The sequence below is a fragment of the Neovison vison genome, chromosome 4 (genome assembly GCF_020171115.1).
Source record: "Neovison vison isolate M4711 chromosome 4, ASM_NN_V1, whole genome shotgun sequence".
NCBI classification, from domain to species: domain Eukaryota; kingdom Metazoa; phylum Chordata; class Mammalia; order Carnivora; family Mustelidae; genus Neogale; species Neogale vison.
In genome coordinates, this window is record NC_058094.1 from 9286481 (window position 1) to 9299816 (window position 13336).

General features: G+C 39.0%; 1 protein-coding gene across 2 annotated transcripts in view; it reads left to right on the forward strand.

Moving 5' to 3' along the window:
• DNAAF11 (dynein axonemal assembly factor 11) overlaps positions 1-13336 on the forward strand; it is a 72825-nt gene that overhangs the window by 20531 nt on the left and 38958 nt on the right. For both annotated transcript variants that reach the window (XM_044244931.1, XM_044244930.1), the window contains exons 4-7: positions 573-745; positions 3120-3322; positions 9408-9599; positions 12308-12385. In XM_044244931.1, coding sequence (XP_044100866.1) covers positions 573-745; positions 3120-3322; positions 9408-9599; positions 12308-12385 — 646 coding nt within the window. The remainder of the gene's footprint in view (positions 1-572; positions 746-3119; positions 3323-9407; positions 9600-12307; positions 12386-13336) is intronic.

Below are 13336 nucleotides of genomic sequence, written 5' to 3' on the forward strand. Positions count from 1 at the left end.
TGTTTCTGTTACTTCTCTGAGGACCAAACTCTAACTCTTTACTGTTGTTGATACCTCCAGTACAGTTCCTAGTGGTCTTGGAGTCATTCTGTCCCTTCGGTGTGACTTTGTAAATATTAATTCTGATGCCTAAGTCTTATGCAATGCTATGCCTTTTGGAAACCTCTCCCACCATCACCCTTGGAGAGATGTGTCCTGCCCACCTGGCAAAATTCTTAGAACAGAGTGCTGGTATCCTCTCTAGAAGGACCTTTGTTCTGATGTTGTGTCCTCTCTAGCAGCACATGGTGACCACATCCGCGTGTTACCCAGCCCAGGGCTTGCAGATACGGACAGGGAAAGTGATTTCCCTTGGCTGGAGAGACAAGGGGAACTGCACATAGAAAAGTGAGTCAGGGCTACCCTTTGAGTTGGTATTTCTGAAAACGCATTTCTTGGTAAGCCTTGTAATTAATCATCATTCTTAAAATATTGCAACTGTTGTTCCTGCCTTGAGCTGTTGTACACATTTCATTACGAGTGTGATTTTTTTTTTTTTTTTTGCTTTGTTTTCTTTTCACTTCTTTCAACAGGATGCGAATGGCTGACAAAACTCGACCTGACTGTAAATTTCATTGGAGAGTTGAGCAGCATTAAAACCCTACAGCACAATATCCACCTGAAGGAGCTCTTTCTCATGGGTAACCCGTGTGCGGACTTTGACGGCTACAGGCAGTTCGTGGTGGCAACTCTTGAGCAATTAAAGGTATGCTCATATTAATGATGCAGAAATCTCAGAGAAATGAAAACAAGCAACGTGTTATAATGCTTGTTTATTCACAGCATTGTCAGGGAATGTGTGGTTTTAGAGAACGGAATATTACAGAAAATCAGAACTGATCCTTCCGTTTACTGAAACTTTGAAGTTGGTTTAATGGATTTAATAAACATTTGGAAAATAAATACATTTCTTCTTTCTCATTCAAAACACAACAGGGCTTAGCTGAACTATTTCTTGATGAATGCAAACATAGTCATGGAGGGCATTCATCATTACTAATAGCAAACTGAGAGCTGAGAGTTTTTGAGGTGATGAGCTGTGTACCTCTGGATTGCATTTTCTTAAACTACTGTGCTTCTACAACTTTCTTGCATTGATTTCGCTTAGCTCATTCTCTCTGCTAGTGGTTCTCAGACTTTGCTACTCTCTGGAATTCTTCGGAGGTGTTTGCTGAGCCACACCCCAGAGTTTCTGATTCTTTGGTATGATGTAGCACCAAGGATTTTCCATTTCTAACAAAATCTCCACTGGCACTGATGCTGCTGGTCCAGGGACTTCAGTGGAGAGCCTTTGCTCTATGTGTTAACCTGTTATGCCGTATCTCCCCTCACCTAATGTTTCTGAAACCTGGGGGAAAACAGATGGTTTCTAGAGAAATCATGTACCTGATTCTAGTAATGCTAATTTTCATGTAATTCCAAGAGTTTCTGACCTGCATGAGTCCCATATGCTTCTGCAAGAAAATGCAAGAATGGTTGACTTCGTGATAGACATTTTCTTTTATTCTCAGAGGACGTTTGGTTTTAGACGGCTGTGTTCTGCATAGTCGAGGTTGATGGATTTATGGAACACATTTCTTCTAATGTAATTTTTTTTTTTTATTAAGAGAATGAGTGACTCAGGTAATTGAATCTGGAATATACATTTAGAATAAAATGATATATCAGCTCAAGCATAACCCAAGCTGATCATCATTATATGCTGACGTACTAAAAACATGAATGATGAGAACCAGAATATCATAGAAATGGATCCTGTAGCCTACCACTGTGAGCCACTTCCCTGGAAGCGTGCAGGGGCCCCTGTTGCCGCTGTGCATTCAAGCCGGCAGCTGTGACAGCTGTTGGCCAGGTGCCTGAAACCTGCAGCCCATGTGAGTCCTTATATCCAGAATATACCTGCCAATTGTTTTTCCAAATATCAACATTATAATTTTGACATATAATTTCACTGATCCTGATTAATTTTTTAAAATTTGTGTTTTACCCAATCTTTGTATGATTTTCCTTTTGTATTTGTTTCCTACCATTGTGGTACTGAATTTCCATAAACATAGTAGCTTAAAACAACACAAATGTGTGCTCTTACCATTCTGGAGTCAGATGTCTAAAATTAAGGTGTTGGCAGGGCTGTGTTCCTTCTGCTGACCTCAGGGGAGAATTCATTTCCCTGCATTTTGAGCTTCTAAAAGCATCTACTTTTTCGTGCTCATAGTCCCTACCTTTAGCTACAAAGCCAACTGTGTATGTCTTTTAAGCTCTCCCTGACTCTGACCCTGACTCTTTCTTCCTGATCTTCTTCTTTCCCTTGTAAGGACACTTGTGATTACACTGGGCCCATCCATATAGTTTTTCCAATATTTCAGCTTGGAAAATCACCATAAAAACTCCAGATATAAATAATGACTGTAACAGTTAACAATATAGTGTGTGCGATTTTGTTGTTAAGGTTAGAACACGTGCCTGTTTGTATTAGAGCCCAACTTTGTGTAACATACCAGGTCCTTTTTTGTAGAGAGCTTTTGCGAAGTGTCATTGTTATACTTGGAGCTGTGGTTTGACTTGAGGATTTGGCGTTGTTCATATAGTGCCAAGTTATAAAATCAATATATTTTGAGAGCTTGTCATTAATAATTGGTTTCAACAGAAGACGTAGCTATTATTTTACCAGTAAAGATACTTTATAACTCGGGGCACCTGGGTGGCTCAGTGGGTTAAGCAGCTGCCTTCTGCTCAGGTCATGATCTCAGGGTCCTGGGATCGAGTCCCGCATCGGGCTCTCTGCAGGGAGCCTGCTTCCTCCTCTCTCTCTCTGCCTGCCTCTCTGCCTACTTGTGATATCTCTCTGTCAAATAAATAAATAAAATCTTAAAAAAAAGATACTTTGTAACTCTGTTAATTGAACTAAATAAATGATTTTGATCAAAGTTCCTGATGGTTCCCATTAATTACTGTGCTTATCACTATGGTATACTACTTATTGTTTCTAAATTCACAATATTCCAATCAAAGTCAACTTGGGGCTGATTCAAATTGTGACTTTTGAATAATTGTACCATGTTCATTGCTTTTTATTCAAGTGGTTGGATGGTAAGGAAATAGAGCGATCAGAAAGGATTCAGGCATTGCAGAATTTTCCAGTAATTGAACAACAAATCAGAGAGCAAGAGAAAGCTTACTGCCTCAAAAGAGCCAAAGACAAGGAAGAGGCTCAGAGGAACCTGCAGGAAGAGGAAGAAAAGGAAGCGAAGGCGGGAAGTTACCCGGGCTTTGAGGGACGGAGGTATGCAGACATCAGTGCTACTTTATGCGCAACCGAAGTATGCGAGTTTACTTTCTCCTCGACTTTGGGTAAAAGCAGCAAACTATTCTCACTTCCCAAAGTGTTCACGGTATCATATTTCAGATGACTGATTTGAAGAGTAAATTGTGATGTGAATTTTGGAGGAAAGAGTGGGAACATCTCATTATTTGGGTCAATTCTCAGAGGTTTTCCTTCCTTATGAAAAAAATGCCTTTCCAAGATGGCAAATTTAATTTGCATTTAAAATTATCCTGCAGACAAATCTCTATAAGATGTACAGGAAAGATGAATGAACAGGTGTACTTTGATTTATAATAGTGGGGATATTTTAGAAAAGTTAAATGTAAGTCATTATTATAAGTCAAATAATTTTGATTGCATCATAAAATATTCTGTTTTGTGAATTATATAATGAATATATTTTAATGTGATTAATAAGCCTCTAAATTGGTCTTTTATACAAGCATGAATTTTTCACACTCGTTTATTTTAAATGAATTGCAGCTATAGTCAGTTGATTTGATTCCATATAGTGAAAGCTTTAAATATTTTGAAAACAGAATCTCTTAATCTTAGAAAATTATATTTGAGGCATACATAAATGTTTTGAAAATTAATAGACACTATAGTTCTTCCCAGATTTAATAAATATCAATAGTTTACATGTTTGCTTTGGATCTTTTTTTAAAAATAAGAAATAAAATATCCCGAGAGTCTATGCTGTTTTCTTTTCATCTTCAGTGGGTCTGCCATCCTGAAAGTTAAGTGCATATGTGGTATATGTGATCCTATCCGTATATATATTTGAAATATATTTACAGTGTAATTATGCTTCCTTGAACAAGAGTGGCTGTGTGTGTGTTTTTGTTTTTGTTTTGTTTTGGCGTAAACAATATCTTTCTACAACTTTGCTCTTCCTTCAGTGTAACGTGTTTGAAATTTTTGCACAGAAAGACAGGTAGAGCTATTGATTCATTCTAACTGGGGAATAACATTCCACTGGATGAATAACTCAGTTTATCCCCGATGGTGATGTTCAAAATATCTGACAGCTGGTAACCCATTGGCCCTGCCGGATCAGAATGTGCACTGGCTCTTACTGCCTGCGTGGCCCTCCTGGTGGAACTAAGCAGGAGATCAGCCCCGGCCAGCCATCCCTCATCAGATGGTCATTTAGATTGTTTCCCTGCTTTCATTTCCTTCAGATAATGTTGCACATGTCTCCTCCTGCAGGTATTAAAACTTCTCTAACGTGTTCAGCAGAGACGTTTCCACATCCTCAATTAGGAACGTTTTTCCCCCCTGTATATTCATTGCCCAATTTTCTTGTTTGTTTTTAATTTTTTAAATTCATTTGACACAGAGAGAGAGAGAGAGGGAGAAGGAGGCTCCCCACTGAGCAAAGATCCTGATTCGAGACTTGATCCCAGGACCCTGGAATCATGACCTGAGCGGAAGGCAGCTGCTTAACTGACTGGCCACCCAGGCGCCCCTCATTGCCCAATTTTCTAAACAGCATTAATTTATACGCCTATATCAACAGTATAGGAGAGTTCCTAATCCTTGCCAACACTAGATAATATGATGTTTTAAAACACGGACCAATCGTGTTGGTTGTCAAATACCACTTAATATTTTATTTAACTTGCATTCCTAAAATTATTAGTGAGTTTCTGTATCTTAGATGTCTGCCTCTGTTTTTATTGGCTATCCATAGTTGTTCTCTTCAGGTCCTCTGCCTATTTTAAGTAAGTTGTAAGGTTTTTTCCTTATTGATTTGTAGTTCTTTTATATTCTAGGTGCAAATTCTTTAGCAGTTACATGTTTTGCAAATATCTTCTTCCAGCCTTTGAATTATCTTTAATTTTTATAAATGCTTCTATTTTATAGAATTCAAAAATAGTAATGTAGTTGTTTATTTTTGTATTTTTTGGACTCATTTGTGGAAAATTTCCATTACTCCAATGTCTTATCTGTCTATGGGGAATTAACCTTCGACTACAGTGTGGGGTAGGGTACCAGTTGTTTTCCATCTGGGTAGCCAGGTGTCTGCGCCATTATAAAGATGCTATTCTTCTGATCTGTAACACCACCCTTACCATGTACCCTCTACTCATGTACTCATGGGTCCATTTCTGGGCTCCCTAGACTGCATCATGGATGCACCTTCACATGGTTTTAATATCTGTAGATTTATGGTAAATCTTGATATTTGGTAGGAGGTATTCCCATTTTTCAAATTAATCTCAGCTGTTCTTAGCTCTTTAGTTTTCTGTAAGTTTAGAATCTGCTATTCAAATTCCCTAAAAATCCCTAGTGTAATTTTGATTGAAATTGCATTTAATTTATATGTTAATTAGGGGAAAGTTGACATCTTCCTGACTTTGATCCTTCCTTGCTGAACTTTGAATAGCTTTCTCTGTTTATTTAGAGCTTCTTCTGAGTCCTTCAATAAGGTTTTGTAATTTTCTCCATAGAGGTTTTACACCATTTTATTAGATTTATTTCCAAGTATCTTGTAGATGGGATTTTAAAATACTCTTGTAATTGGTTCCTGCTGTTGTATAAAGAGACAAAAGATTTCTGTATACTGATACTGTATTAAGCAATCTTGCTGACCTTTTTAAAAAGATGTGGTATTAGTCTGTAGGTGATTCTGTGTTTTCTATATAGAAGAACACACTTTTTTTCCCAATAAATGGCAACTTTAAAAAATGTTCCAAGCCTTATCCCTCTGCTTTTTTATTTTCTTTATGATGCCTGCTAAGGCCTCCAATATAGAATGGAATAGCCACAATAAGAGTGAGAATCCGTCTAGTTCTGACTGTAAAAAGAATCTTTCCAATTTCTCATCATAAGTAAGGTGTTCACTGTGAGGTTTTGGTAGAGTTAAGTAGGTGTCCTTTGATTACAAATTGATGAAGATCTGTTATCACAGATCCTGGATCTTACGAAGTACTTTTTTGGCCTCTTTTGTGATAGCCATGTTTATCTGTTAATGTGTTGACTCACATTAATAAATTTTCCAATATTAAGCCATCCTTGAATTTCCAGAATAAATTCATTTTTGTCCACGGCATATTTTTAATAGATTTCTGCATTCGTTTTGCTAATATTTTACTTATAATATTTAAACCTATGTTCATAAGTGAGTTTATGCTGTAATATTCTTTTTTCATTGTATTTTCCCCAGTGTTTTGCATCAAAGCTATAATAGGCACATAAAATGTGTTGGGGGGTCATTTCTTCTTCTTGGTTTATACAAGTTCACAAATGTTTAAAATGATCTGTTGCTTGTGTTGAGTAGAAGCCTACAGCTGAGGTTCTTGCAGTGCCTACTTGCTTCCCCACAGGACTGACTGGCGCCTCCTTCAGCCACTGCTCCTCTGACTGCATTCTGCCTATTGGACAGAAACCCAGAGGTTCTGGAGGAAGGTCCTCAAGATAGTGAATCATTGGCCTAGTCAGAGAGAGTAGGGGGCTACTCCACTTTCAAGACTGTATGAAGAAATGCCATAAAGATGCCAGGGCTGCAAGAAGGAAGACATGCATCTCATCCCTTGACTAGTTCTGAAGCCTGTTTCTAGCCTCAAGAGAACTGAAGAGAGGAGTTTTGTCCTGGAATAGCCTGGAGCGGAAGGGTCAAGAAAGTGGGCATTAATGGCTTCAGTTTATACTCCAAGCATCTGTCATGACAAGGGTTTGTGGCTATCCCATGGGCCGAGTACATACAGTGGAAGGAACTGTACTTGAACTGTCTCTGAAGGGCTGCTGTCCAAGAGAGTGGTAGGATTGAGAGTGTGGGGTGGACGTCAGTGGCAGAAGCTGAGGCGTTGTCACACATGACCAGCTGGATAGGGAATATGAACTTGGAAGGCTATTCTAATGTCTCCAAGAACCAATGTATGTGCCTATAAGAGAAAGCCAGTAAGTGGGCATCAGTCCTGGAGAGGGAGCCGCGCCAAGGTCTAAGAGCATCTGTCTTAGAAGATGTATTTGCCTCCTTCTCCCTATCTGTTGTCCCAGGCCCAAATTTCTGAGGCCGGGGGGACCTGAAGAAGCCAGTGAGGTGGGAAACAAGGGGAAGGAGTAGATGAGCAATGATGGGTTGGAGTAGCCTATGCCCCTTTCCCCATGCGTAGGCCAGTCATAAGCTGGATGAGGGGAGGAGTTTGGAGAGGGAGGGGAAGGGCTTCAATAAGAATGGAAGTAAAGTTTAATTTAAACTGGAGGCCTTTAATACCTTTAGCTGAGATGGAACTGTGCTTGGGAGGGACTTCAGGCTGTGGGATGTGCTCGGGAGTGGGAAGAAAGTTCTGAGGGCACAGCTTTGAAGGAAGTGGCTGAAGAGCACATTGTTTGTTCGTATCCTAATGAGCTCAGTCTGCTTCATCACCCAGCTGTGTGCATTTACATGCATTTTGCTTTTGGAGACTTGAGTTCTTTAGCTGATATTTCTATAGTTTTCCTTAAGTGCAATTATTTTTATGTTTACTATTTTATTTTACATCGCAAAAGATAAAAGTGAAACAATTAGTCACTCTCCAGCAAAAACAAATTTTTTTTTAAAGATTTTATTTATTTATCAGAGAGAGAGAGGGAGAGAGCAAGCACAGGCAGACAGAATGGCAGGCAGAGGCAGAGGGAGAAGCAGGCTCCCTGCTGAGCAAGGAGCCCGATGTGGGACTCGATCCCAGGACGCTGGGATCATGACCTGAGCCGAAGGCAGCTGCTTAACCAACTGAGCCACCCAGGCATCCCAGAAACAAATTCTTTTAACTGAAAATGGAATCAATTATTTCAGTGATGATTACCTAGAATGCTGGAGAATATTATAGATCCCCTTAATAGATTGGCTTTTCAACACCATAAAAAGCTATAGCTATACGGCAAAGCATTTGTTTTCAGCAAATTGCATTATTTTGCTTATTAAACTATATAGTTACATTTTGTAATATGTAACAAAGTGTAAGCAGAATCTTACTCTGTGTTCTGTTTATACTGTTTAAATTTCCCATTCTAGTGTTTTTGGTCCATCTCTTCAAATAGCATCTTATCTGAAGGTCAACTAAATGAGCCTTTGATGTCATCTCATTTCTGTACCAACAATAAAATGTAACATTTATGAGTACTTAATGTTTGCCATACTTGGTGCTGAAGGCTTCGTGTGGATTTTTTCATGTAATGTCATTTTGAAACAGAGTTTATGTTGCAGGGCAAGGTGAAGGGAGAGAATCTCTCAGTGTTTACTGTTTGACTGGTGTCATTTTTCCTCTGCTAGAGTAGCATCTCTTGAAAATAGTGTCATTTTCTGTGCATGGCACACGGAAGGTGCTCGATAAATATTTCTTGAATCTACATTGAATGAATGCCATATCCCCCATTTGATGTCATATAGAGACATCATTTAACTCTGACAATCCACAGAACATGAATAAAAAAGAGAACACAGCACTGTTACCATCTAAAGCTATGACATCAGAAGTGATCCATAAAAGGCCATACCATGGAAGAGCCTATATATCCCACTAGGCAATTTTGGAGATAGAGGATCAATAAAGAACCTGGGCATAATCTGATCTAATTTGCCCGCTGGAAAGATTTCTCTGAGAGCAGTGTGGGGGATGGAACTGAGGAGTGCCAGAATGGAGGTGGGGTCATTGGGAAGGCCCAGTGGTCTCTGAGTTTGTCTGATCATCAGAGCCTCTTGCAAAACATCATAAAACACAGATTCCTGGGCCCAATCCCACATCTATTGACTTTCTGGTGGGAGTCTAGATATCTGTACTCTTCATAAGGCTCCCCAGGTCAGCCAGACCTGGGAGCCCTTCTGTCTGATCACTGCAGTGTGACACGTGTTAGATGATAAGGACTTACCCCATTTGGGGCAGTACCTTTGTCTACCTTGGCTTACATAGGCACTCTTTCTGAGATGTTTGGTCATTCAAAGGTAAGAAGATAACTTATGAAAAATGTGTAAGAGATTTAAGGGGCAGTATTGAGCACAAAACTCTGTGATACCCACTATTGGTCTTACATGCTCTGGATCTATTTGTTCTTCCAGCCCCTTTTCAGTAGAGAGCAGCTGCCATGTCCAGGCACCAGAAGGACAAGAAGGGAAATGCAACCAAAAAAAGTCCAAGGACAGTGAAGATGACCTGGAATTCTGGAACAAGCCCTCTTTGTTTACTCCTGAATCTCGATTGGAAACACTTAGGCATATGGAAAAACAGCGAAAAGACCAAGAAAAATTAAGGTATTTAATTTTTTCCTATCATTGAGAGAGATGCAATGCTCTCCAAGGGATTATATTTTCATGACTGTACATGATTTTACTCCTTAACTGCATTCAATCTTTGCTAGCCATCACACATTGACTTTGCTTCCAAGTTCAGCTCCCTGTTGCATTGTATCTACTAACATTTGTTAATATCAGACTCCCTTCCTTAGGATGTCATGAATGATGGCATTTTAGGTAGTTTTGTTTGGATGTCTTTACTTTTTTAACAACTTTCAGTGAATCAAATACAAGTATGGCCTGGGTTAGAGATAATGATTATCACACCACCGAGAAAAAGGGCAGTTTGTGGGGTAAGTTCCTTTGCATCTTATAATTTGCGAAATTAGAAATTTGTTTCACTGGGCATTCTATTTTCCTAATACAACTCTCTTAGGCACTCCACCGTATGCTTTCACTTCTGAATTGTTTAGATATAGCTTGATGATTTGTTAGAAGCTAGAATGCTTACATTGTTATTCTCAGAGAGACTTTTCATGTCATTTCATGTCATTGCTCAGGCCTAGTATATAAAATGTGCCACTTATGGAAATACTTCTAATTCCTGTGCCTGGGAATGGGATCATTTAACTCTGATACACTGCTGTCTGCGTGGCAGTTACGACAGCGGAGCACAGTGTCTTTCCCTGTGATTATCGACTGAAAGCGAGAACCTAAAAGACTAAAAAAGACTATTAGCAATCACTGCTGCTTTCATGCCATTTTGTTCATTAGCTAGATGATAGGGAGGTATCAAAATGAGAATTGAATTTTACCCAAAATGCTTGTTTATAAAATATGGTAGTCTGTACACAGAGAGGCCACCCCATGCTTTGGGGAGAGCACTGGAATAACAACCAAAAACGTGGGCTCACGTGCTGACTCTGCCGCTTACTGTCTGTGTGATGCTGGGAATCACCTAACTTCTCATCTGTTTCCTTATCTGCTAGACAGGGATTCTCATCCCTGCCTTAATTCCCCTGCTGTGTTGTTAAGACAATCATATGAGCCAATGTGTAGACTTAAGAAAGTTCTGGAAGAAAATTTGACATTTTTTTTAATAATATGTAGTATCTTTCCAACATATATGCAATGTACATGCATATATACATATCATATTTATATATGTGTGCATAGATAAAATGTACATATATTAAAGTATATTGTGTAATACATTGGATTGAGCCTGAAACCAGGAAACATTTTTTTCTCCCCTAACAGCCTAAAATAAAGTACAGCTAAACTGGGTAGAAATCCAAGTCACTCCATACTGTATGCGGTAGTGTACTCAGTCCCCCTGGTCTCTGGGATGTTTGCCTCTCCTGGATGTCCCTTAATTGTCCTGGGTCATGGAGAATAATGCAGTGCATGGACATATTAACTTATTGGACCTGGGGACCCAGTTTAAGATGCAGAAAAATGTGCATAAATTTACATTTTAAAATAAAGTTAACTGATACAAAATCTGTATTAAAAGAGGAGAAATTCAAGGCAAAGAATTGCCTACAGTTCCATTTACTAAACACATTTCTCCATCTGGTCTTCCAGAGCTTGTCCATGTATGCTTTAGGAAGTTTGTATATATCTTCGGTAATGTTTAAATAGCTAGAACTTACATTCTGAACTTTTCTTTCATGCTATCCCATGAATCTTTCCTCTCTAAACCATTTCTTTTCTTCTTGTCTATACCTCTTTAGGTAATGAGTGTTAACAGTCTGGGTTCACTCCCACCAGAGCCTTCTCTGCCCTCCACAATGGTATACATCATCTCTGCAAATGTATGATTTGGGATCTTTAAAAAAAAAAAAATGGAGGGGCACCTGGGTGGCTCAGTCGCTAAGCATCTGCCTTTGGCTCAGGTCATGATCCCAGTGTCCTGGGATCCAGCCCCACATTGGGCTCTCTGCTCCACCGGAAGCCTGCTTTCCCTCTCCTAGTTCCCCCTGTTTGTGTTCCCTCTCTCGCTGTGTCTCTCTGTCAAATAAATAAATAAAATTCTTAAACAAAACAAAACAAAAATGGACTTATATTTTATGAATTTGTGCTCACTAAATACATCATCAACATTTTCCATCAATTTTTTGAGCCGTAGATAAAGAGCGAACACATTTTTTAACAGCTGCAAACTCTTTTATAGCTTGAATACCACAGTGGAGCCCATGACTCCTCCACTGATGGGCATTCATCATAGTTCTGGGGTTTTGCCACTGCTAAGACTGTGATAAACATCCTTTTGCATAGATTCTAAAGTATTGGTATTTTTACTTTTATAGAACACAATCTACTTGGCATTTTAAAAATGACCATTTTAACTAACGCAGAGGATGTAGACACAAACGGAGAATTGTCAGTTATCTGGGAAAATAATCATAATGTAGACTGATTGAAATATTCATGGATATTTCACAAAAAGTAGGGATTCCACCACCCCCCTTTTTAATTATTTGCCAAATTGTCTTGGTCACATTTTTGCTTTACAGATATAGATGCAATCATCCAGAAATCTGGTTTGATTATCAATTCCCAGCATAACATTAAAAGAATGGGCTTCAGAACAGTGAATTGTTGATGTGTTCACAGATATCTCTTCAAATTTTCTTAAACTGTTTCACAAAAGTATTTCTTTTTAATTCTCTTTATTTTTCTCTCTCCCCATTGCCCCTTGTTCTATCCATCTCCAATCCAAGTGAAAAGAAGAAGAAAGTGAAACCACCCAGGATTTTGATTACTAAAGATGGGAAGGCCTTGAACGTAAATGATCCCAAGTACGTGAGACCAAAGAGATACTGTAAGAAGCAGAACGTTTGGTGGTGGTCATTATGATGATTTTCAGTTGCAGGTTTGCTGTGTTGAGAATGTATCTTAAATGCTCTTAACAAGCCTGATGAGCCTAATAAGAATGTCACTGCGCATATATTTGAAAGCAGAGCATCTATGATGTTTTCAAGTACATAATGTTTTATTTTCTTGGCACTCCAAATGTGATCTTGACATATGGAAATCCTAGTTATTTATGGATCCCCTGAAACTTTGGACCATATCCAGTTTTCTGCCTGAAAATTCCAAGTGAATTATTCTTATGTTTATTGATGTTTAAAGCTCCGCCCTGAACAGGGTGGCTGGGACTATGGTACCTCTCCTTTGTGTGTGTCTGCTTTCCACTCTGGGATATGTCTCCAAAGCACTGGGGGGCTAAGGAAAGAATCTGATATAGATACTTCAATGACATTAATTAGAGAAGGAAAATAGTCAAACCAGAAATCCGCAGGTCTAATAATATCTACCCTGTCTGGCTCTCTTAAAAGTTAAAACTAGAAAGAAGGCCAATAAATAAATAAACAGATAAATAGATAAATAAATAAATAGCCTTTCGTGGCCAAAATACAGACCAAAAAAAATCTTTGGACTAAATCTCGTTGGCTTCATTTCATTGCTCAAAGGCTGTCTGTTTCCCTTTCATTTTCTATGTCAGGCCCAGGAGAAAGGGACTGTCTTGATCATCCCCAGGCATCATTTATTCCGTCTGCCTGGCGATCTCGTGTGCCAGGCAGTGTTTGTTTTTCATGGGTTACAAACCTGAGCTTGAGAGAGGTGGAGTGACTTGCCCAAGCTAATGGATGGTGTGTCTGGCTTGCTCATGCTAACCCAGTTCTAGTGACTTCCATGATGAAGCTTATATCTGCCACACAACACCTCCCTTCTTTATCCTGCAGAAG